Raw genomic sequence first — 26,811 nt, forward strand, 5'->3', positions numbered from 1 at the left:
GTCCGTAAGGTATGCAGTAGTCAGTTCTCTTACACCCGGCCTGGTCAACCTCTGGCTATCTAGCCCCAGCAGGCTCTGACAGCTATTGAATGGAAATCTACTGCCAAAGCATGCTGGGACTTGTAGTTTCACAACACCTGGAGACCCACAGGTTGACCAGGCCTGGTCTACACAAAGCGGAGGTGGATGTTTTTATTGACTGAATGAATGAGCAGCCTATCGGTTCACTAGGTGTCCGGTACCTCACTGAGGCATGAGGCACACAGTTGTGAATTGATAGACCTCTTTCAGTATCCAAAATGACATAATTGCTGCATGTGTGGTAGTTATCCTTGAACAGATAATATAGTATACACTATATGCTGTCAAAAAACTAATTTTCACTGAATACTAAAAAGACTACTAGTCAGTAATATACATCCAACAGTGTCCATATCGCTGTACAAACAAATGCTAAAAATGGACATTAACCCAAAGTGTACCTAAAGCCTACAATGAGATGCCAGGATTATCAGTACTGGCGCTGTCTGTCCAAAACCTCAACAAACTCTCTGGGGTCACGAGTTCAAATCCATCCAGGGCCCTATCTGGGTGGAGTTTATATGTTCTCCCCACACTTCCGTGGGTTTCCTCTGTGTGCCCCAGTTTCTCCCCCACACTCCCAAAGACATACTGGTACCTTCATTATAGTCTGATGAAATTAACCTAAGTGTCCGTGTGTTAGGGATTTACGTGGCAATAGTTACCCAAACACACAGTGACCAGGTTGTTCGACAACCGACAAACCCCCACCAAGAATTCATAAACAGAAAGCACAATTGTGAATTTCTATAGACGAACCCCTGGGCAGTCCGTTTGGCAGACACTCCGCAAACAACAGAATTGAGAAAGATGTAAGGAACTCGGCACAAGGTAAAAAGGTCTTTAATATCTTCAAGTAACACTCTATGCACATGATCCACAGCATGAGCGCAGGCTCACTAATTCAGTGCAAGTTTGGAGGATAGAGGCAGCGGTGTAGACACAGACCAGAGAGTAGAAGTTACAGTATACTCAGAATTACTACAGATTAGCATTGAATCATTTCTCAGTGATGTTTGTGAGCGATCGTCTTGTCCGTGAACAGGCAACTACTGCAAATGAAGACCGACAGAGGGAGCAAGCTGAACACTTGAAGAGGAACATTTAAATCCTGGCACCAGAAATGCAGACTGTTGTGCCCAGATTACATACACAGAATACCACAAAGATTCCTACTAGCCTCAAAACAGATCGTCCGCAGTAATGCCAATCTGTACTCTATTTCCACCGGGTACTTATACACACACACGCGATTTGTTCCCCCCCAGCTTATTTCAGTTGGATACATGAATAAAATGTAAATGATTTGAAATGATCTCTGAGTGAAGTACAGGGGACTGTCTTGTGGTCACGGATCTGTGTCAAGCCTGTTGGCCCTTTATCTATATATATATATATATCACGGTGTATACATGCTGGCAGAGGGGCAGCATATGTCTGCATTTTGCAGTCCTTAGAACGGTGGTGGGTGGGGTCAAAGGAAGTAGGAGGCGACTGCCTCCGCTCCTGCATTAGCTGGTACCCTCCTCCTCCTCGCCGGGTGAAGCCTCGGTGGGATCCGACTCTTCACCTCGCTGGTCTTTTTTGACCTCGTCATCGTCTTCCTGCGGGTAGAGGTCGGGGTACTTCTGCATACACTCCTGCATCCCGCGGAACTGGTCCAGGCAGTCGGAGCCTTTGATTTCCTCCTCGCTGTAATGGAAACACGAGAAGGCGGCTTTGAATTGCTCCCCGCAAGGCCCGCTGGCCATGCCTCCCAGACAAGGGCAATTCCAGTTGATATCTCCATTTGGTAGGATCAGCCCTGGGGAAAAACAAGAAAGCCGCAGTTAGAACGTCCCATCAGAGCCCAAACTCCGATCATTTAGAGGCAACCGTCATCACATTACTGTATTTTAAATGTCTCACATTAATATATGAGATCTTATTAAGGGAGAGAAAAGTAAAGAGGGTGCAAAGTGTGTCCCATTATAAGTGTAGTAACGAAACCCAACTCTGAACTGGAGCAAGAATCAGGCGTTTTTGTCGAGTTGCATGCTACATTCCTTTTAATCCTAAAAACATGCACCCTCATTTTAATGCCTCATCTTAATACGGTTGCTCTGCAAAAGACAACGTCATTTTCTGTACTCCATAAAACTAGAGACTAACCTGTGCGCCTACTCCGCACGTAGCCAGGAACCCCCTCAAACTGCAAAAAACCCTCACACCGGCCAATGCAAACTTCGGCTCTTTCGTAAACAGCGGCTTGCTCCAAAATACCTATGCGATTCTGCACCGTGCGTCCCCAGTTTTGCAGATTGTAAATGAATCCCAGTGTTTTAGGTGTCTGGCTTTTATAACATTGAGTCAAATGTTGTTTGCTGCTCTTGGATACGACACAAAACTACTCTGTAGATACATAGCCATCAAATGTCCAGAGTGGATCCGTGTCAGATCCAAGGGTAACATAACCGCCCCAAGTAAGTTGCGCAGAAAAAAAAAAAAGCTGAAGGTGGACAAGTTTAAGTCACTGTATGCATGTATGAGACCTTTCTGTAGGCCATATAATATATTCGTGTGTACCTGCTGACTAGAACCTACAAGAAATAGACAAGAGCATGCGATCTTGATTGCTTATTAAATAAAATAAAATTTAGGATGAATAGAGTAGAGAATTCCCCAATTAAAAATACAAAACAAGGCTTTCATATCAGGTCAATTATGTGCAAAAAGCAAGCTGGAATTTCTACAAATGATAGGTTACAATACAATCGTTTGGTGCAAGTTCATTGTTCCTACATGAATTAAAATCCATGATATCAATCTTCAACTCTTTGCTGAGCAAATCAAACTGAGCAAGAATTAAAGGGATAGTATAGAAACAGGAAGAGGGGCGTTGGGGAACTCCATCTGCGAGGATTCATTATCAATAAATACAGCAGATTGGAATGACAATACAGAGCTCTAATGACGGAGACCTTTACTCGTCCACATATTGATTAACAGTGTTGTTCTAATGTCCAGAAGGTCAGTGTATTGTCCCCATCCCCATGTTATGCAGTGGAGGGAGGGGCATCATGCCCTTCAATGCCCTATAGTAATTCCCTCTGACCTGCCGTTAAGGTTGCGGGTGACATAATGCTCCGCATCCTACACACAAAGCTCTCTGCAATGCCAAGCGATGTTTTCAATCTTTTTTTGTTTTGAGGTCAGTGGCAGCTTTAGACAATGTCTCCCACCCCGCAGCCACCCCCCCTTAATACGAGTGACAGGCGGGATGAATTCGACTATTCATCTCTCGCTGCCAGCTGCTGCCCGGCCGCGACACCAGTCTTTTCAGAAGCAGTCAGCCAATAAAAGATGGCATTAACCCTTCAAATCCACACTGTAACCCTTGGAAACCAGACACCAAACACACACAAAAACCTTACACTCATTTCCAAAGATGTAACAGAAACAAAACAATACATATTGTTGTATGTAATAATTTCGTCAGCGTTCTAAAGATTTTAAAGGTTCAAGTGGAACCATATACACTGTGGAAGTAGCCATTGTGTGGCCTGTACCAATATACAGACTATAAAGTCTCTAGGAGCTACTAACATTGCTGTATCAGAAGGCACTTAATGTTCCAGTGACATCACTAGCTCCTATGAAGGACGGGCTGCATGGTCATAGATATTGGTTCAAACTGTTATTCCCCAGTCCATACTCAAGCATTGAATGATTGGAATAATTTAACAGATATCCAATATACAATTTATTACCCAGAGCTGCGGTGACTGCTACAAATGTACAGGAATGCATATAAGCAGCTGCAGAATACATATTATTGACTTATTTTTGGAGAGTACACGCACACAATAAATGTTATGGACATAACATCCTGCGCCTGTAGCTCCGCCCCCTTTGATGAACACGTACAGATAATCCCATGGTACGTGCTCCCCATACCAGGACATGCTTAGAGACATCCGCTGACTCCGCATGCTTCCATAATCTGGTTTTTGGATCAGCGTCCACATCAAAATTTAACTCTTTGCAGCGAATCAAATTCTCGATGCAAAGTCTGGAGACAGAAATGGCTAATGAGTCATTTTTTAACCGGTTACCCAGTGCCAAGTTTGCGGAGTCTAAACTATGCATTCCATGGCTCATCGACACCCCCCCACCCCCGCTTTGTGGGTTATGCGATAGTGTCTTAATGCTGCCCTCTGGAGGCAACAGGTGGAATAAGTTTCCAAGCAAGTCATATGGAATACATGTTCGGCAGAACTGATTAACGCTTAACAGGGAATGGAAACGGCCCAGGAGATGCCAAAATTTTTATACAGACACCAGCACTATTGTCAATGTGTCAAAAAACACAGTCAGATGTTTGCTTTAATTTCAGCTATGAACAATACATAACCAATGTTATATTTACTGTGTGCTTCTATATCTTCTGTACTTTGTCAGGATGGAGTTTGTCATCTTCTGGGCAGCTATGAATATTCCAAAGTATAAATGTGAAAGTGAACAGCTCATGTCCTGTCCAGTGCGTGCTCACCGTAAACCCTGTTACATAAAACTGTACAAGATATTTGTTTTTTTCTGTGCAATTTATGCAGACCGACAAAATGCAACTGATAAATCCAGTGGGTTGTTTGCCGGATACTTATAAAGCTTGGCAACGATATCGGAGTACAACAATGGAGATGTAATACCGTACGACAGGGGCTGACAAAATAATGCAGAACTTAGGCAGCAAGTCAAATCTAGGAGCTAGTAGGATCCCGTAAGGAGCTAAGGAAGAGTCATTAACAAAATGAAAAAAAAAAAGAAAAAAAGAAAAAGAAGCGCAAGTCTATCCTCTCTCCATAAATCCCTTATATCACCACCTGGTAGGCCTATTATTTCGGGTGTTGGGTCACTTACCTCTAATCTTTTATTATTTATAGATTTGGTTTACAGACCCACGTCATGTCGCTTAAGTCGTATATTAAAGATAACACACATTTTTTAAGTTTAATTTCAACTATTCAATGGAAAGGAGATTTTTTATTTCTAACATGTGATCTCGAAACCTTGTATACGAATATACCACTCAGGGCAGGTATAAAGGCAACTGAAGGTTATTTGGATAAGGATGGTGACTTAAGTGCAAATGGGCGTGGGTTTGTTTTCGATTCGATTGATTTAATTTTGACACATAACTACTTTATCTTTGATCGCCAGTGTTATTTACAAATCCATGGGACAGCAATGGGCACTTGGCTCGCCCCGAGTTTTGCAAATTCATACATGGGATGCTTTGAACAACAATATATATGGGATTGTGGATTCGGGTGAACCTGGTGCTCTATGAAAGATATATCCAATATAAAATACTTTTACTAACCTACAAGGCCATCAACAAAGCTGCACCAACATACATTTCCTCTCTTGTCTCAAAATATCTCCCAACTCGGCAACTCCATTCTACACAAGATCTGCGTCTCTCATCCATCCTCATTACATCCTCCCATTCCTGGTTACAGGACTTTTTTCGGGCTGCACCCACTCTGTGGAATTCTCTCCCTCGCACAATAAGACTCTCCTCAGGTCTACAAACTTTCAAGCATTCTCTGAAAACCTACATATTCAGACAAGCTTATAATATTCCTCAATCACCCTCTTAACCTCACTACCTTTAGCCTGTTACCGCCTGTTACACAATTTCACACAAGACAACTACCCCCTGACCAACATTGTTGTGTGACAGGATCATTTAGCTTATGAGTCACTTTTACCTTTGCAGTCTAGCTGGGCCAATATGCAAAATGTAGACTTAAACTCATGTGTCAATCTCCCATTGTCCCATAGATTGTAAGCTTGCGAGCAGGGCCTTCTCACCTCTTTGTCCGTTTTACCCAGTTTGTTTATTAGTTTATTATGTTTGTCCCCAATTGTAAAGCGCTACGGAATATGTTGGCGCTATATAAATAAATGATGATGATATATTGACAATCTATTTTTTTTGTTTGGCACGGGGATATGGAATCATCTACACTTTTTGTTGATTATTTGAATACTAATAATTTTGGTCTCAAATTCACCAGTCACGTTAATAAAAGCTATATCAACTTTATGGATATTGCCCTATTGATTGAGGAGGGTAAGAATGTAACAAAAACCTACTACAAAGAAGTTGACAGTAATCATTTTTTAAATTATACGAGCTGTCACTTGCAGGTATGGAAGAACAATATCCCCAAAGGACACCTTTCGAGACTGCGAAGGAATTGTAGTTCAGATTAAACTTTTTTGGAACAAACTAAAATACTTTAAGATTCATTTAAAGAGCAGGGCTATTTTAAAACATAAGATTTTAATGTCTTCAGTACCAAATACACCTAGAATTATATTCAGACGAGGTCTTACCTTAAACAATAAACACGTGCCTAGTCATTTTAAACAAAAAGAGATACTGAAAGAAAGAGGTGAAGATAAAGAAAAGGAAGAAGTGAAAACGAGGTGGGATTAAAGTTTTCTTTGGAAGCCATCAGTTTTTTTAAATGTAATAATAAATCATGTATCACGTGATTTTTTTTAATTATACTCAAAGAAAGTGTTTTTTTTTTAATCTTCTGTAACCAACAAGAAATATGAGATTAAGGATTTTATAAATTGTCAAACAAAATATGTTATATACTTGATAGAGTGTGACTGTGGAGTTCAATATATAGGCAGAACTACTAGGACGTTGAACACTAGATTTTTAGAACACAGGAGAAACATTTTAAATATGAATAGTACACACTGTCTGGCCAAACATTTTATTCAGAAACATGATGGATCCCTAGAGGGGTTACATATTATCTCTATAGAACAAATTAAACTTATTGAAAGAGGAGGAGATAGATTTGCCTCCCTATGTAAGGGAGACTTTACATTTTTGCACTTGACTATGTTCCCAAATGGTCTGAAGGACTGTGTAGACTTAAATATGTTCAAACCTTTTCCTTTTTTTCCCCTCTTCCTATTGGTTATTATAGAGATGAGAATTCGAAGATTTATTAAGTATGTTAAAGTGGTTAATCAAAGAGTCAGTTGGCTCCATGAGGAGAGAAATTGCTTTACATATAGAAGGTTACCGGTTTGAGTCCCTATAAGACCTGGCTGGTAATAGTTTAATTTATTTATTATCTTTAAATCTTATGCAAAATATTAAATATTATATTTTTTAATGTTTAAATGAACTTAAGAAAAAGATTTTGAATCTGCTCAGTAGTTTCTTTTGGTTGACTATAGGGGTAACTTATTTAGGCGATGAATCAAAAGGTAGATTTTGATCTATAAGAGGATTTAAATAATTGTTATTAGTATTGTGTCGATTATTAAATGACATGTCCCTATAAAATAAAGAATTATTTTGCTGTTATTATATTTTTGAGGTTTTCAATAATATAAGCAACCTTATACCACAGAAGGAATATAAAATGTTATAGAAAGGTAATGAATTTGCTTCAGACTACTTGACACGTGTTTTAAGTTGGCAAATTAGTTAATTTCTTGTGATTGGTTCAAGTGAGTGTTAAAACAAGAACCTGACTGCAGTATGCCATCTCTGAGGAAACTACACTATTACAGTGGAGAAACGCGTCACCTAGATTGCATTCCCTGCCAAATAATATGAATAGGACCTATGATTAAGTGTGATTACACAGATTATCCAAGTCTACCAATCTCTTTATTACGCTAATTTGAATTACAGCAAATTGTTTGGAGACAAAAGACAGGAAGTAATAAAAACTCTAGCAGTTTCAGTTGGTCTTATCTAGAATGGTATTTGCGTTTACAATTAGTATTAATGTTAAGCGGTTTTTAAATCTGCAACACAGGTGCAATGAAAAGGTTTTTTTTAGTTTTTAGAATGTAGCAAAGTTCTATAGATCTTGTTCAATAAAATGTAAAATGATATTCCCATTCCAGAAACCTAGAATTAAATTGAACAAATATATCACCAATATACAGTGGAGGCGAACATTTTGTGGGCTGAGCCAATACTCAGTCTACAGTTTCACTAGGGACTAGTGAATCCATAGGCTGTCTGCACAGTGTGTAGGTGACTGGTCCACATTACAATCCATAAGTATGATCCATAGGAGTTTGTATAGGAAATATTCATGGATATAATGACTCAAACGTCACTGACCTTGATCTTCGTAGGGGTCGTTGGGATCATCAGCGATCAGTTCCGCACTGCTTGGTGTCGCATGGTCCTCTTTGGTTACAAAGATAATTTTGTCCTTTCCTTGAATGTTTGAAAAATATGAAATATTTCAAAAAGGTATTCCCAATTACAAAGTTTTTTTCCCAGTTGGAGAGTAACTCAAATTCTAGCATTTATCCAGGTTTTATCAATTTTTTTCATCTTAAGTATAAAAAAGACGTGGTCTATTACTGTAAGAGACATGTAGGTATATACATTTTATAAATACAAGAAAAAGTCACATTGATATATAATTAACACATCTGTATTAACGGGTAATGTCACATTAATTTCACTGGAGGAGGCATAGCTTCCTGTATCTATTTATTTGGGTGTTTTGTACAGAACGGATTAGTGTCTGATAAATAAACCTGTCAGGCTATGAAAAACTTTCTTCTAATACACTGAACCCATTAAGGAGATCCCTCATGTAAACCACTGCTAAAATGTCCTCTCCTATTGCTCCTGATCCCTCCCTCAGTGTTCTCCAACATCCAAGTGCCCTCCAACATTTTGGTGTCCTCTCCTCACCCATCCTCAGTGCCCCCACGAGCCAGGTGACCTCTCCTCGCCCATCCTCAATGCCCCTACGAGCAGGGGCCCTCTCCTCGCCCATCTTCAGTGCCCCCACGAGCCAGGGGCCCTCTCCTCGCCCATCCTCAGTGCCTCCAGGGGCCTCTCCTCGCCCGTCCACAGTGCCCCCACGAGCCAGGGGCCTCTCCTCGCCCATCCTCAGTGCCCCCACCAGCCAGGGGCCCTTTCCTCTCCCGTCCTCAGTGCCCCCACCAGCCAGGGGCCCTCTCCTCACCCGTCCTCAGTGCCCCCACCAGCCAGGGGCCCTCTCCTCACCCGTCCTCAGTGCCCCCACCAGCCAGGGGCCCTCTCCTCACCCGTCCTCAGTGCCCCCACCAGTCAGGGGCCCTCTCCTCACCCGTCCTCAGTGCCCCCACCAGTCAGGGGCCCTCTCCTCACCCGTCCTGAGTGCCCCCATGACCCAGGGGCCCTCTCCTCACCCATCCTCAGTGCCCCCATGACCCAGGTGCCCTCTCCTCACCATCTTGGACCCTTCCTGGTTATTGCCCCCCAGGAACAGGTCCACCCCGGGGTGTCCTTCCTTACCCTCCTGCCTGCAGTAGGACATGGCTGAAGCTTTTCCACAGTGCGACCAGCACACACTGCCCGCGCACTGTGATTACGTCACACACACAGCGACGCACAGGTCAGAGGACCCTAATGGCGGCCGCCCTGGTGATGCCTGTTCCGGAGAGTCCGCCCTGTCAGAGAGCCGGGGGGATGTGTACCAGCGTGTCACACAGACCCGGCCACTGATCACTAAATACCAGGAACACCGCCCCCACCAGTCACCAGAGGTCACAGAGATCAGCGCCTCACCAGAGAACTACAACTCCCGGCATGCACCGCGCGGCGGGACCTCCCGAGCATGCGCAGATCCCGTCGTGTCAGGGAGGAAACTTTGTAGCGAATATCTGGCAACTAGTGAGACTCAGATCCCTCTGTGTCTGCACCCCGGGCGGGACCATGGCCAAGACTGTGAGTTACCCCCATAACCCTGTATATACTGACCGGGCCACTGGTGGAACTGCAAGTCCCAGCATGCCAGGGAGGCTGAGACAGAACTTTACAGATATGCATTATAGTATTATCTACCAGGCATATTACATATGTGTATCTATATATTATATCCTATATCTAAATATGTGTATATATATAAAATCATATCAATCTATAACAAATAATTATCTATCTCTCTATTGTGTGATATATATTTTTCCCAGTATGCAGATAACAATGCCACTAGAGAACACACTGTGATTAAGAGTGAACCGGCCCCAGGATTCCTGGCTCGCCTCAGTGACACAGCTGGAGGGATGCTGGTCGGCTTTGTCGCCTTCTCCCTTTCTTTCTATCTATTGTTTACTAATGAGGTGAGAATATGAACCTTCTATGTACTGAAATTAATTCTGTAGGGGATTGGGTACATGTAAATCCTGGTGAAATTATAAAATTCTTCTGTATTTGGCTTGTTAGTGGCCTCTCCATTGATACAATTCCATTGATCGGTTTGGTAACAATTTATTTCTGCTTAGTTGTTTTATGAATGTGTCTGAGAGGAGGTGGGGTGTTGCTAGTAGAGCAGGTTTTTTGATGACCTTTTGTATTTCAGAAGCTGTTATTACTTTCTAATAACTAAATTCTCTTTGTAGTTGAGGTGTTATGTCATTGTCCTGTCATGTTCATCTTTCCAGAGTCTATTCAAAAATAAACTGCTCTGATGTGAGCAATATATCATTAAAAAAACGCATCTGTCCCAGCAGTGGTACTCCCACACAGGGACATTTATGTACATGACAGGGCCCAGGGGCCAAACAAATAATGGGGGCTACCTTAAAACACAAGTAACAATGTGTATATAATATGCCATACCACAATATGTAGGGATAGTGTAGGCATATATCAGAATTGCTCCAATATAAGGATGGTATTCACATGCATCTGTCAAGTTAAGTTTTAACACTCAATATGTGAAACATACTATATACACTAATAAATAACCTAACTGACCACATATAGTACAAAATAACAGTATATAATAGGAGTTGCAACTAGATTCCAGAAGAAGAGAAGTGGTACTGTGCAGCATGCAATTAATGACAATTCTAATGTGATATTTGCAGTATAATCATGGGGAATTATCCTGCATGTCTAGAATTTGCCACTCAATTATTCTGCTGCTTGTCTCCTGCTCTCATCAGCCAGCTAGCATCCTGGTGAGGTACTGATACATTCAAGAAAAACCTTCACACGATTCACGACCATTTGTTCAGATATATAAAGAGTCTGTACACTCCCACGACTACGTTTTATCGTACCAAAACACATTGAATCTGTTGATTTGTTTTTCTAAACTACCTAAAAATCATTATCAATGGTGGAACGATGTCGGGCAAATGTGGCAGTGTGTACACACTCACCACCAGCAGCGTAGGCAGATATCTGTAGAGTGTACAGGGTCACGATCGTTTCAGCAGATGGTTATGAGAGATGAAGATCACAAGTCTGAAGGTAAATCGTGTAGGTGTGTACGCAGGAATCTGCATGATCATCGGGACTTTGAGCAGCACGGTGGCTTAGTGGTTAGCACTTCTGTCTCACAGCACTGGCGTCATGACTTCAAATCCCGACCATGGCCTTATCTGTGTGGAGTTTGTATGTTCTCCCCGTGTTTGCGTGGGTTTCCTCCGGGTGCTCCGGTTTCCTCCCACACTCCAAAAACATACTGGTAGGTTAATTGGCTGCTATCAAAATTGACCCTAGTCTCTGTCTCTGTCTCTCTCTGTCTTTCTCTCTCCTGAAATTAACTGCCCCCAGAAGTGACTCGTTGACCAACTTAAACTCTGTCTGGAATAGTTGCATCAATTTGCAGACAATCCACATTATGTGACCTGATTGGTCTATTGATTTTTTTAGGATGATACCAAACTTGTGCCTTTTGTCCCCCTGACCCTCATTTTTTGCTTTGTTTTTTGTAATATACTATACAGACTTATTATTAGTTGTGTAGTCCGTTCCAATAACAAGACTTTTCTTGTTTATGTCATGCAGAAAACACAAATCAGTAAAAATAGAAACATTTGTCCATAAACACTTCCTACAGAAATTAGATGTATGTTTGTTTGTTTTTTTTTTTACTTGGTTGTAACATTCTAGTTTTCGTATTGATTGATAGCTAACAAAATAAGTCCTGAAAACATGACCTGCGTTACCCTTACAGGGCCGGGCAGTACGGGTGGCGGCATCTTTGGATGAGGGGCTCTCGGTGGTGGTCCCTATCGGTAATATCCAAAGAATAGACCCTCAGAATGAAGCAAAACTGCTGCATGTGTCTGGATTCTTGCAGACACCTAAGGTCAGTGCCAGCGATTTGTACTATACCGTCAGAAAACAACTAATGTGTGAATTTATGTAAAGCGGACCTGTCCCCTTCACGCGGTGCAAGCAGCCATTTATTATTGCTTAATTGATATGCTGTATACTAGTTCAGCCATTGCTGTGTGTATTGTTACCTATTAAATACACCCAAAAATTAAATGCAACAAATTACATTTCTATTCACACCAGTAAAGCAACCGTCTATTGTTGTGGAAGTCATGATCTACTGGGGGTATATTTATTTTTTTTTGTAATAAAAGTGGTGCTGGCAGGAAATTAAATTTAAAATGTCCTTAAAATTGTTTTGCACTCTGTATTTGATCATAAATTAAAAATATTCTGTTTTTTTTTTTTCCCCCAACGCAGCCGCTTTATGACCCAAACTATGGGGTTTCCATGCACTGTGCGAAACTGAAGCGTCAGGTGGAGATGTACCAATGGATCGAATATGAGGAGTCCAAGTAAGATCCGTCCTCGCAATAAATCTGTTCCTTGACTCTTTATGTATTAAATCCAGTCCATACTGATCCCGGTCACACCTCTTCTTCTGAGATATTTCATAAGTGTGGCAGATTTACGGCAAATCAGAGATAGGATAATGTACAGGACAATTCCTCTCCTCTCCCGGAATGTAATTGTTCTGTTGTGTTCAAGTAGATTCTCTTTGCCCCTGGTAAAGATTAATAACATCACAGGAAATCACACACAGTGGGGGTATTCAATTGACCACGAGTCATTTTTTTTAACACCTGTGTTAAATCATTTTAAAGCAGTTTTTCTTCATTTTTAAACACGTTCACTTTACCCGCTATTCGATTAAATTTTTAACGCACCATTTTTTTTGCTCAGACGGTCCTATCGTGTTCAAGTAGAAGATCTATTGAAAGTATAGGATGTGCGAGAGGCAGCCGCGTTAAAAGCTATTCAATTGTTTTTTACCGCGGCGCGTTAAACAGGCCGATATGCTGTGTTATCTCGCACCTCCTTGGGGTGTGCTAAAAATAAAAAAAGCTAAGAAAACTATTTGAAATCATGTAATCATGAAAACAAAAAGATAAACAATGTTTATCAGTAATACATAACATGAAAAGGTTGATTTTATTTAAAAAAAAGAATGAACCCACCCCCCCCCCATAAAAATAAAAAAAATAAAAAAAAATCACTAATTTTAATTATTTTTGTGAATGTTTTTTTGTACTAATATGTATGTACTAATGTGTTTTGACATTGTATAGATGATTCTATAGTAAAAAATAGTAAAAATTAAAAAATATACTAAAAGAAAGGACTGTATGTGGATATTATAGAATAGAAAGGTTTATTTTTTTCTAAACATGACCGCGTTAACGCAGCCTAGTAAGAGTCTTTACATCTGTGTTTCCTAAATTTTACCAGCTACCTTTATCATGCAGTTAATAGTTTTCCTTTAAGTGTCAGTTATATAGTATTTTATTTTTTAGAGACCTAGTGCTAGATTTACTAAGCTGCGGGTTTGAAAAAGTGGGGATGTTGCCTATAGCAACCAATCACATTCTAGCTGTCATTTTGTAGAAAGCACTAAATAAATGAAAGCTTGAATCTGATTGGTTGCTATAGGCAACATCCCCACTTTTTCAAACCCGCAGCTTAGTAAATCTAGCCCCTAATCTTTGTTTTTCTTTGTTTTTTTTGCAGAGAGTATGAAGAAAATGGAGAAAAGAAAACAGAAAGGAGATATACCTATAGTGAGTACTTACCTTCCCAATATCCGCAGGGATTCGTAACTGTGATATCTTCTGTCTCCTCTGTGGCCAGATTTACTAACATATATAAATAACCGATGATGATTGCCCATCGGTGCATTAAAATCAGAGCAACCAATCACCAGTTTAGCTTTTATCTGTCTGGAGAAGGTTAGTCATAAAGGGAAATATCTGATTGGCTACTGTGAATTTAATGCAGATTTGCAGCTTTAACAATGTTAATAACACTCAATAGGTGATATTGCAATTACGACTATTCTGATTTTGTGGCCCGTTTAAAAAAAACAAATTACAATCAGGTATGAACCAGATTCCAGAGCCTTTAGCATCAGTAGTTATTTTGAATAAAGTGAAATTCTGCCCGTACACCCTGTCTGATATAGCGTTTCTATCCTCAGACACTGAGTGGAGATCAGAGGTCGTAAGTAGCCGGCACTTTGACAGAGAGATCGCACATCGTAACCCCAGGTAGGCTCTCCGTCGTTATACCGGACCGTGCTGCCAAATCACAGGCCAGAATTCTATTCTACAAAAAGATTTGGATGCTGTTTCCTCAGATCTGTGTGTTTCACTTACATACTGGAGGCAAACACAGACTTTCTAGATATTATTTTTAAAGGATTTGCAACTTTTAATATCTGAAACGAACACCAGCCAGGAAGAGAAAAGCTTTAGTATAAAATACTACAGATATATAATAGACGTTTTGTCTGCTCTGTTCCTGCTTCGCTCCAGTTTGGTTCGGAACGTTGCCGGTCGCATTTCTCTCTTCATAGAGGGATTTGAAACAAACACACAGGGCCTGGTTCGTTAAGGAGAGGAAAGCAAAAAAAATGTTGCATTGGAGGGGGCGCTAAATTTAAATTGTGGGGTCTGATTTGTAGCTGGGGTATGACATGTGCTAGATCAACTTTAAATTTCAGTGTAAAAAATAAAGCTATCAAGTATTTGTGTGCTAGATGAAAAAACAGCCAGTATTTAATGTATGTGCAAAATAATAAACTAATATGCACCCCTTGTATTGTAACATGGTTTTGTCCAGAAGAAAACTTACTCATTTGTTGCAAAGGTAAGTGCGGCAGCTAACTAACCTTTCTCAGAGGGGAACCAACCTGCCCGTCATTTACCTGTCACTGCTCTCTGCAGAATATAAAGTAACCACCTGCAACAGGCATGTAGGAATTAGATTATATAATGGAGGTAAGGATGTGCCAGGTATGTGACTTTTAATTCACCTAGATTACCCAAAACAGCATCATTTATCGTTGCACTTGGATTACAGCCGTATACCACATAGAATCCAAGAGCAATGGATCTGTTTCTTACACTTATGTAATTTTTAAAATGTTGTCACAATTATGTGAAAAGCACAATCTGTAATTACGTTGCTTTATCTGGCTAGACACGTCTTTACATTAATTTATTAGTTTCACAAAGTGCTCCGTGGATACAATAATATCCAGTGCAGAATACACATAAGAAATGATGTATATCCCAGGTTAATAGAAACAAAACAACTGCCCTGATGATATAAATGTATGGATGTAAAACACTGAGGGTAAGAGGCAAGAGAAAGAGAGTTGTTGGCAGCGCGGTGGCTCAGTGGTTAGCACTTCTGCCTCACAGCGCTGGGTTCTTGAGTACAGTTCCCGACCATGGCCTTATCTCAGCGGCGAACGCAGGGTTTAGAGGGGGGGAAGAACCCCCACCCTGCGTGCGCCACTGTATCTGTGAGGAGTTTGTATGTTCTCCCTGTGTTTGCGTGGGTTTTCTCCGGGTGCTTCGGTTTCCTCCCACAGTCCAAAAACATACTGGTAGGTTAATTGGCTACTATCAAAATTTACCCTAGTCTGTCTGTCTGTCTGTCTGTCTGTCTGTCTGTCTGTCTGTCTGTCTGTCTGTGTGTTAGGCAATTTAGACTGTAAGTTCCAATGGGGCAGGGACTGATGTGAGTACAGCGCTACGGAATCAGTGGTGCTATATAAATAAATGGTGATGATTATGTTTGTCAGAGGTTTACAGTACAATAAATCCCCATCTCTTACAGCGCTATGGCTGTAGAATCGTTCACGGCTGTCGCCTCCGACGTCCAGGTTGGAAGTTACTATTTGTCTAAAGGTAAGAAATGATGGCAAGAGATCCTAATGATCCCTATTTCTGCACATCAACAACCCTCGCTATCCCCGAAATCCTGCCTTGGGTGCACTAAACTCACCCCACGTCCACTGTTCTATATACACACATGAAACGGGACAACATTTATTTCTCTCTTATTTGGTTCTGTACATTTCCCGTGATGAATTATTTAGAGTGTGAGCTCTTTGGGGCAGGGGTGTCTTCCTATATGCATCCGTTGCACTTATTCTCAGTCCCAGATATAGTTCTGTACATTATTTTTTCCTGCTCTACGATTCTACATTCGATCTGTAAGGTACAGAGTAACTCTTGTTGTTACCCACTTCCTGTAATACAGATAATTAGGGGTTCTCCATAAATTATTTCCTAGGCCCATTACAGGGCACCCCGTTTTATTTAAGAGCTTTGTTCTGTATTTGGCATTATTATTGTTACATTATAAGGATTGTTCAGCCGACCAGGTTTCACAGATCGTCACTTTGCTCCACTCAGGTCTGATTGATAAGATTGACAACTTCAAGCAGCTGAGTCTGACCCAGGTAGTGAACCCGCACGCGGATGTCACTGCTGAAGGGAATTACTTCTATCAAAGTGCCAACCCCAAGAATCCCGAGGTACCAGGTGCTATGTTCTCGATATGGTGGCTTCAGATCACCTTTATCATCTATTATGGAATTATAGGGATTATAAGATGGATACATTGTATCATGTAGAATTCTCGGGGTCCAATGAACATATCAGAGCTTTAACTTTTAGTATAGAACCTCCTCATATAATAATTCTAGGATGGAACTATCCGGGAGAGGAAGTTCTATAATGTGTTGTAAGGACTGTTCCCCGTCTGTATTCTCTACACTGATTGTATAGTCAGCGGCTTAAGGTCTGCGTTCCTGGGGGCTGAATATCCTCATTATTGTGTATTTTTATATTGTCTTTATCAGGTGGGGGATCTGCGTATTTCCTTCTGGTACGCTGGAGTTTCCATGGGCGGCTCGTCCTTTGGATCCGTGGACACGGTAATTATACAAATTTCCTTAACACTGATCCAAAAGTGCAATGACCTGAATGAAAATATAACATTAACGAGAAGACTATACAATTGGATAACCTCATCAGAGAACGTGTCCTCAGTGACTGAGTCATTGTGAGCCAGATATAGTTCATATTTGTCACTTGACTGAACGTTGATATCTTGACAAAGAGCTTAAATTCTAGAAGATAATAGAAGTCTCTGACTAGCAGTTAAAGTGCATCCATTGTCTATTTAGCCGTTATATGGGCTGTACCAATATTAATTAGAATGCAGAGTGACCTCACTGAGGTCTGAGGTCTGAGGCATGAGGCATTCTTTCAACATCTGAGTCGTTTACAAATCTTGTTTCTAGGTGAGCATCATAGGTCGGCAGAGAGGAGGGGAACTGGTGTCCTATAAAACAAAGTCTGGGGACCAGCTGGAGATACTGTACCTGGGGAGTCATACAGCAGAGGTGAGTCACACCGGAATGGTGCACACTGTAACAGAGGGACAATAAATTCATTGTTACACTAAAGCCGGCCATACCCCTCAAGATCTGATCTTAAAGCTAAAGTTCAAGTTCGGAATTAAAAAAAATCAACCGACTCATCGAGCCCTGGGGGCTGCTCCATGTGGCTTTTTATTGCCAGGGCTGTATGATGTTGCTGAATTAATGTGTTCTCATTTTAGTATGGTTTACGATCAGGGGACTGTTCAGAGCGGGGACTCTGATCTTAAGTGGGCACATCGCCGGTAAGTGTGGCACCCTCTTGTCATGCTTAGATCAGTCCCACAGCTAACTGGGAGTGCAACTAGGAGAACAGGTTTTTATTTAACTTGTAAGAACAACATAACCTGTAGAGGTGACGATAGATTAAATACGATCAGCTGTAGGTGTCTGAACTGATCGATAATACAATTGGAAATGGTGGAAAATTTGGATCTGCTAAATTGGTCCAAGTGAAGTTTGTGTATTTTTGAATTCTGCAACAAAAGTCCAACAATGTTCTAATTTGTGAAGCGATCGTTCATTCTGCAGCTGTAGTGTGTGCTGTAATGGAAAATGTAGCTAATCATGTATAAAGCTCATTATCCATTCTAAAATGTGAAACATAGTTGCACTTATAGCATTGTTCATCTTAATGTAGCAGAGCAATGATTGATTGCTTGGTTCCTGTAGTGCCCTACAAATTTATAGATATTTCTTTATTTAATTTGCATCCTCCCATTTCCCTTATGGCTGCTACCTAGAGGCAGTGCCGTAACTAGACATTTTAGTGCCCTGGGCGAGACAAGGCACCGGCGCCCCCCATCTAAGTGGGAGTGGCATTTTACAAGTGGGTGTGGCCAACCTAATGTGGGGGTGTGGCTAGCACCTTACTGAAATAACTCTGTTACACATATTTGCAAATGCATGAGATATATATATATATATATATATATATATATATATATATATATATATATATATATATATATATATATATATAGACCAATGGGACACCCCAGTCCCCATTGAGTATTATGGGGACTGCTGGATTGTGCGATAATTTGCTTAATGAGGAAGATATCTCCGATATCTCCTGTTAGACTTTTGTTAAATGGCCACATTACTTAAAAATGTCTAAGCCATTCAGAAAAATCCATTTCGCATAGTTTAGGGCTCTGTGATTGTACAATTCATTATCCTTTATTGGATATTAATTACATATTACTTCAAATGTTTGGTTAAATTCAACTTACATAATGTACAATTCTGTCCAGAAAAAAACCATACATAAAACACAATTGTATACATTTATAAATCTCTGTAATATTATGCACCACATGTAATGAAAGTTATTTCTTATCAGTGTTCAGCACTGAGGCAAACATGTGAAATGGTTAAAAGATGATAACCAGTTAAAATTCACAAAGCTTCTATTTATAAACAATGTCCTGAATGAACATTCCTCCTAATGTTTGTAAATCCTGAATATTGGCATAGGTGTCCAGGAATAGTGGAAACGTTCACTTACAGTTAGTGGCAGTATATCCCTTTCCGTGTCCGGTTTCTATCTGCAGAGCTTGTTACCTCTCCTATATAAATTGGAGGGTGATTAACTCCTGGATCTGGCGTGACTGCAGCATTCCATCCAGCTTCTGAAAGGGACTAATACACACGGACGTCATGAGAGAGAGAGATTAACTTTCCGCAGTGGAACGCATGTGCGTTCCACCGACAGGAAGTTCGGCATTTGGAACGCTTTGCGTTCCAAATGCCGAACTTCCTGTCGGTGGAACGCACATGCGTTCCACTGCGGAAAGTTAATCTCTCTCTCTCTCTCATGATGTCCGTGTGTGGACGGTAAAAAGGCAGAAGATAGGGCTAGGTAGCGGGCGGCTGCTGCGCCCACTTGGGCTTGCGCCCGGGGCGACGGCACCGTCCGCACCACCCTAGTTACGGCTCTGCCTAGAGGGGCGAGGCCGTGTTTCTGCATTTGATAGATCAATCTGAATAGAAGTCGGTCTGTATTTGTGCCTATCAATTTAATAAAGTACAGAGCAACACATGAGAGAATAACGGTCATGTCAGACAGCATCAGTTAATAGAAGGGCGGTGTAAACTGGCACTCGCCCACATGGCTAGAGTGAGCCCAGGCAACACCTACTCTGCTGGGAAATCCTGAGGAAGAGTAATGCATGAAGACCGGCCTTTGCAAAGCTCGTTTGGATCGCCGAGCAGAGGACAGGAGGCAGAAACAAGAGAACAGCTGTAGTAAACAGATATCTGAGGAGAAAATTAGAAAAAAAACAATAAGTAAAAAAAGGATTTCGGTCACTGAAGAAATAGAGAAGTAACAGGTAGTGCAGTAACGGGAGGAAGAGATGACATGAACTGAAGGGAGAAGTAATAGGCATTGGGGTAAGAGAAGCAATAGAATGTATGAGATGAAGAGTCAGTCAGAGATAAAGAAGTAACGGGAAAGAGGTAACAAGAGGAAGAAGTTACATAAAGAGGGTCAGTCAGAGAGAAGTAACAGGTAGTACAGTAACGGGAGGAAGAGATTACATGAAGTGAAGGGAGAGAGAAGTAACAGGCAGTGCAGTAACGGGAGGAAGAGATTACATGGATCTCTCAGCGGCCTTTGACACCGTTGACCACCCACTCCTGCTCCACACCCTTCAATCCTTTGGCCTCTCTGGCTCCGTCCTGTCCTGGTTCACCTCTTACCTTGCTGACCGTTCCTTCTCTGTCACCACCTCTGGATCTCTCTCCCCCCCTCCTCCCTTCCAGTAGGGGTCCCCCAAGGCTCTGTTCTCGGACCCCTACTGTTCTCGCTTTACACCTCTTCCCTGGGCAAACTCATCAGCTCCTTTGGTCTCAAGTACCACCTTTATGCGGATGACGCCCAACTCTACCTTTCCTCTCCTGATCTCTCTCCCTCCCTCCTCTCCAGGGTGTCCGCCTGCCTCTCTGCCATCTCCTCCTGGATGTCCTCTACATTTCTCAAACTTAATCTTGCGAAAACCGAACTTATTGTCTTTCCTCCCGCTCATTCCCCCTGCCCTTCCGACCTCTCTATCACTGTACTCAACTCCTCTCTTTCCCCTGTTCCACAACTTCGCTGCCTCGGCGTCATCCTCGACTCCTCTCTCTCCTTTGCCCCTCACATTCTCTCTCTTGCTAAATCTTGCCGCTTCCAGCTGCGCAACATCGCACGCATTCGGCCCTTCCTCTCCCAAGATGCCACTAAAGCTCTTGTTCACTCTCTTATTATCTCCCGCTTAGACTACTGCAACCTCCTCCTTACTGGCCTCCCCCGCTCCCACCTCGCTCCCCTTCGCTCCGTACTCAATGCTGCCGCTCGGCTTATTTTCCTTTCTCGCCGCTGCTCCTCTGTCTCCCCCCTCTACCAATCCCTTCACTGGCTCCCCTTCCCCTACAGAATCGTATTCAAGCTCCTTACACTTACCTTCAAGGCCCTCTCCAACTCCACTGCTCCCTACATCTCCAGCCTCATCTCCATTCATGCTCCATCCCGCCCTCTGCGTTCGGCCAATGACCGACGCCTCTCTTCCCCCCCTGGTCACCTCCTCCCATGCTCGCATCCAAGACTTCTCCCGTGCTGCCCCCCTCCACTGGAACCAGCTCCCCCGCTCCATCAGAACTTCACCCAACTTGTCCAGCTTCAAACGGGCCTTAAAAACCCACCTCTTCCTTATAGCCTTCCAGTCCCCCACTTAACTGCCCTCCCTTCTGTATCCCACCTACCTCTCTCCTCTCCCCCCTCTCCGTCCTTGCCTCCGCTCTCCCCCTTTCCTCCTCCTACCCTTGCGTCTCTGTCCGTCCTACTCTCCCCTTAGATTGTACGCTCCTTCGAGCAGGGCCTACTCTCCTCCTGTTCTCCACCACCTTAACTCTGCTCTCCGGCTCCTTGTCTCTTCCGTGAGGCCCTTCTACCCCTATCTCTACCCCCGGGGCCTCTCACCTTTCATCTAGCTGTACTTTGAGCTTCCGAGTTACTGTGCTTTTTGTTAACTGTTCCGTGCTGTCTCACCCTGTACCGTGTTTCTGTCTGTCCATGTACGGCGCTACGGATACCTAGTGGCGCCCTATAAATAAATAATAATAATAATAATAATAATAACAGGCAGTGCAGTAACGGGAGGAAGAGATTACATGAAGTGAAGGAAGAGAAAAGTAACAGGTAGTGAGAGATGTAATAGGCATTGGGGTAAGAGAAGCAATAGAATGTATGAGATGAAGAGTCAGTCAGAGATAGAGAAGTAACAGGAAAAAGGTAACAAGAGGAATAAGTTACATGAAGAGGGTCAGTCAGAGAGAAGTAACAGGCAGTGAAGAAAATTGAGGGGAAGATTCTAGTAAGTGAAGAGAGTCCATCAGAGACGGGAGTGACTGGTAATGAGGTAATGCGAGAGAGGAATCTGAGTGATTGGAGAGAGGCAGAGATGGAAAATATCTACTACATGGATCAATGGACATTGTCTAAAACTCACACATAGCTGCTGTGCATACACCATAGGGTTATATTTACTAAACTGCGGGTTTATAAAAGTAGAGATGTTGCCTATAGCAACCAGACTCTAGCTATCATTCTGTAGAATTCACTAAATAAATGACAGTTAGAATTCTGATTGGTTGCTATAGGCAACATCTCCACTTTTTCGAACCTGCAGTTTAGTAAATATACCCCTAAGAGGCTACTTACTTAAGATTGACACTTCTACTAATATCGCACTAAAGTTCCTCATCTTTTATCAAAAGATCTAAAATCTGAACCTTTAAATTGTTCTGTGTTGAGCTGTTGAATTATAAAGAGGTTTCTTAACGGGAAAGTGTCACTTAGTGTTTACATAGTATTTGACGTATTGCTGCATCCCGTTTGTCGTACTAAGGTTTGATGATTTACTCTGTACTGGAAGAACTAAACTACTGAAAAAGTAAATGCATTTTTTTTTGTGAGGAGGTGCTGAACATATAGAGATCTTAAGTCTTAGGGGAGAAATTGTCTTCACCCTATAGTATCCCTGCAGTAACACTTCATGTATTGCGGAGTGTAAGAGTGTTCTATCGACTTTCCTGTATAACTGGTTGTGCTCTACTTATTTATTATTGGTCTCTTGGTCTGTCATTTATAAGCCGAGATCCCAATTTTTTTTCAGGAAATGTTCCTTGCAGAACATCAGAGCAACAATATGAAGACCTGGGCCCTGCGAGCGGCCGGTTGGCTGATGATGTTTGTTGGCGTAAGCCTTATGACGAAGATCTTCCACACACTGGGTAAGCGATGAACACAACACCCTGTGGTGGGGACTGTGAGTAAGCAGGAGATTTTATAGTGCAATAATGCCCCCTACTGGACATTAACATGTAGTGCATTAAAGTACTTATACGGAACTAATCTGTACAAAATGTTGTTTGCCCTATTCCTCCTCTGAGGGTTTATATTTTGAAAGCCTGTTCAAGTGTCCAAGCGTCCCTGTCCTGCATCACTCTATAATAGGGGAGATGCATAAAAGCTTGACTGATGAGTGATTGGTTTGCAGTCTCATTGGTAACATTCTCTGTATATGATTTCAGACACGATTAGAGAGGATTCAGAATTAGCTGATAATAAATTTGCTTTTTGATCCATCGTAGCAGCTTTTCAGTTACCGAGTGCTTTTCTGATGTCAGCGAATCAAGTGCTCAAATATAATTCATAATGGCGGGAGTGACATTAAAATAATTGTGCAGATATTGGCTCATTATAGATCAGGGGATTATTGAAAGTGTTCTATATTCTTCTCCACAGTGGACTGGTTTCCTGTTGTCCGGGATCTGGTCAACCTTGGCCTCAAGCTGTTCGCCTTGTGCATCTCCGTGTCTCTCTCCCTGCTGACCATCGCTGCCGGCTGGTTAATCTATCGCCCGCTGTTGTCACTGGTGCTGAGTGCTGGCGCTGTTGGCATCCTCTTCCTTGCCCGATCCCGCGTTCCTTCCAAGAAGTACCAATAGGAACCGTTCTCTGGAGCCACCGTGCAATAACGCTTGGGACTTGGAGCTGAAAGTGCTTTTAGCTAGTAATGAGGTTACGAGACCCAGATAATACATCTGGGATACTGGACGCAGTAATGTATTCTGTCACAATGCAACTTTTTATACTTTTATATACCCAGGTATGCCAAGGAAAATTATTTAACCTGTGTTAGTTATAAGGGAGAGGAGCTCTAAACCAAAAATAGAATTTTGTTTATGTAAAAGAGAAGTTTTAGGAGCAGAACGAAGATAGGAGTTAATGTTACGATGGTGATTTAAGTATGTTTTTCCCCTCTGTTCCTGCCTGTAATTGAGATCAGACATGGGGGTAAATGTATCAAGCTGAGAGTTTTCCGGCGGGTTTGGAAAACCAATCAGATTCTAGCTATCATTTATTTAGTACATTCTACAAAATGACAGCTAGAATCTGATTGGTTGCTATAGGCAACATCTCCACTTTTCAAACCCGCCGGAAAACTCTCAGCTTGATACATTTACCCCATGGTGTGTAATCTGTGTGACCCTATAAAGACTGCATTATTCGGTCTGGTGAACTGCATTGCTCCAATTCAGGCACAAGTGGATCAGAATTCCTTGCATGAACACCTACATTTGGTGATTTCCCTGCCCCAGAAGACTATATTCCAATGAAGATTACTGATAAGGGACCATAAAGTAAATTCTCACAACCGATTGTCATTTGATGGTTTATTAAGATCACTTTTGTAGCTCTTCAACGGTACAATGGTTTATAAGTTTGACTAAAGTAACCATAATCGCCCCCTGTGCCCATATTAATCCTTTCACACCGCAGCCAATGTCTTGCAATCTGAAATGACTAATCCCAAGGGATGCACTGAACGCTGGATCCGGCTCAGGATCTAAGAGTCAACTGTATCCAAACCCATATTTCTGTGCAAATTCTAGCACGCAGGAAACCATTAAATCTTGTAGTAGCTGAAGATAAATTAGGTATTCTCACTTTGGCCTCTCCAGATTTCATTGGGATTAGATTCAGGATCCAGCAGAATCTTTTATAAACATTTTTTGGTACTGACCCAAATTATAAAACATAAATTCAGCACACAGCGGAATATTACTTGTAACGTTAAGTGTAAGTGCAGCGTCAAATATCTCATGTTTACAAGATGCCAGTTCTTATATCTGACTTGTCTTTTATATTTTATGGTCCTTTTAAATGGACGGTGTTAGTTAGTGATGTCAGTTAGTGCATAACTTTGTCCGTCCTAGAAAAAGATTCCAAAATATTACTAGAGAGATTATATTACTAACTATGGGGATGATGGTTAATATGAGGATACCACATTCCTACTGCCAGTTATATGGCTATTGTGGGGCAGATAATTAGCTGCAAGGTTCCTCTGTATCTGCAGGAGGTTTCTGGTTAAAATCTTTAATTTTTGCCCGATAATTGCAGGTAGTATGCACAGAAACAACTTGTGGCTAATTGAATTTGCCCCAGTAAGTTATGTTACAATATAAAAGGACAAGCCTGAGTGTTACAGAAATGCTGTATAATTTGTAATATCCATGATGTAGTGCAAGGTGTCATTATTCCTTATACACAAGTTTTCTTACTGTACACTGAATGCACAATGACATCGGAACTCAGTTTATACAAATGATATTTACAGGGAATATGTATATTCACAGCACATGTGTATTATATATGGCATTAAGTACTTGCTACTTTAAATTATAAGGATATTAAAAGTTACTGGGGAGTTCTGTGCCCATATTAAGAGCACAAGCGCTTCTGTTAAGGTCACTTGTCCACTGATTATAACGTTTATTACATATTGTGATATTGCCAGGGTCTGTGGATGTACTACGTTGCTTCTACACATCTGCACTAACAGGTCACCCCTCTAGTATTGTTTACCAGGTGGTTGTTAACATGTACTGCCCCCTTCAGCCACAAGAGGCAGACATTTTTTGGGTGTCTATTCACCAGTATCTATTAAGGCACTGCCATAGGGATGTTCCTAGTGAATTGACGGGCTGAACATTAATGCAGAGACGGCTGCCTCCACTGTGTGTTGTACTACAAGTCCCAGCAGGTCTATAGTCCAACAACCACCACCACATATTGCTGAAGGCTGCAATGTTATGTAAAGAATAATCTTTTATGCAAACTAAGTTGTTTACAATGTGTTAAGTTGAGCACTTGAAGTACCAGCAAGTGGGTGAGGACGGGCAGCGTAGTGTCTGTAGTCATTGCAGCGATGGCAAAACGTATTTCTGCTGTAGGGTCTTCAGTCCCAGAGACCACCACGATGAAGGATTTGGTGAAACTAAATTACTGATCATTCACACACTTAGTGCCCTCTGGGGATCTTTCAGAGAATGTTTCACAAATGTATTTTTGTTTCACTATTTATTGATGGAACGTGGTCCTACCCATTGGGAAGGTCTGTAACCCAAGGATTGTTGGAGCAGCATAATAAGACCAATGTTCTTGGAGCAGCACAGAGAGATCATTGTAATTTACCTGTATGACCTACTATTCCAGCACGATCTGGTCTGTATGAAGTGTGTAGTCAATGCGGATAATGGTGGGTGCGGGTAGGTTCTATCCATTGCTGGCCAGGTCTGAGCTATGGTGGGAGGGGAGAGTGCAGGTCAGACCTAGAGCTTCCGATTGGTCAGTACAGATAGCCCCGCCCCTAACGTTTGCTGAGCTAGCTCTCACCAGCCCTTATATGAAGAATTTTGCTCCAGATAATTTCAAACCTTGTTAAAGAAACACCAGCACAAAATACAAAGATAGCACAGAAATGACACATGTTCTGTGTGCTATTATAAGATAGAAGTCATGCTATAATCGCATACTGTCCTATAATCACTGTATCTGCAGGTTAACATTGGACACCCAGATGTAGGATAATAGCAATAAGAGCAATTACACTATAAAACAAATACAACACACAGCTGTGCTACACTTGGATTTGTTACATAAGCGTCTGTTTAAACCCATCAGTTATCTTCATTTCCTGATCCGATGCTATAACTCATTAATCGCACTTTCTGTATTTACATCATTTGTGATTTCTTTATGTATGATGACACTGCTATTACTTGAAGCTTATTGGGTGTGTAATAAAAAGTCTTTACCAACTTAGGTGTT

The 26,811-nt window shown here is 41.7% G+C and overlaps 2 protein-coding genes across 3 annotated transcripts; one reads left to right on the top strand and one right to left on the bottom strand.

The window, feature by feature from the left end:
• Window positions 1-908: 908 nt before the first annotated feature.
• On the bottom strand, window positions 909-9,600 carry CHCHD4 (coiled-coil-helix-coiled-coil-helix domain containing 4). 2 transcript variants are annotated; one of them, XM_075183695.1, is made up of 3 exons: window positions 9,416-9,600; window positions 8,240-8,338; window positions 909-1,885 (listed from the first exon to the last, which is right to left on the bottom strand). In XM_075183695.1, the coding sequence occupies exons 1-3, from the start codon at window positions 9,435-9,437 to the stop codon at window positions 1,593-1,595; spliced, it is 414 nt and encodes a 137-aa protein (XP_075039796.1). In that variant the 5' UTR covers window positions 9,438-9,600; the 3' UTR covers window positions 909-1,592. The 2 variants fall into 2 exon arrangements, with proteins under 2 accessions (XP_075039796.1, XP_075039795.1); XM_075183694.1 differs by lacking the exon at window positions 9,416-9,600 and adding an exon at window positions 8,828-9,012.
• Window positions 9,601-9,718: 118 nt separating this feature from the next.
• Window positions 9,719-26,801, top strand: TMEM43 (transmembrane protein 43). The gene is made up of 12 exons (XM_075183693.1): window positions 9,719-9,847; window positions 10,093-10,242; window positions 12,090-12,224; window positions 12,614-12,708; window positions 13,922-13,971; window positions 14,388-14,457; window positions 16,037-16,107; window positions 16,618-16,739; window positions 17,067-17,141; window positions 17,511-17,612; window positions 22,808-22,925; window positions 23,440-26,801. Exons 1-12 carry the CDS (start codon window positions 9,836-9,838, stop codon window positions 23,640-23,642), a joined length of 1,203 nt encoding a protein of 400 aa, XP_075039794.1. The 5' UTR covers window positions 9,719-9,835; the 3' UTR covers window positions 23,643-26,801.
• The last annotated feature ends 10 nt before the right edge of the window (window positions 26,802-26,811 follow it).

The sequence above is a fragment of the Mixophyes fleayi genome, chromosome 8 (genome assembly GCF_038048845.1).
Source record: "Mixophyes fleayi isolate aMixFle1 chromosome 8, aMixFle1.hap1, whole genome shotgun sequence".
NCBI classification, from domain to species: domain Eukaryota; kingdom Metazoa; phylum Chordata; class Amphibia; order Anura; family Limnodynastidae; genus Mixophyes; species Mixophyes fleayi.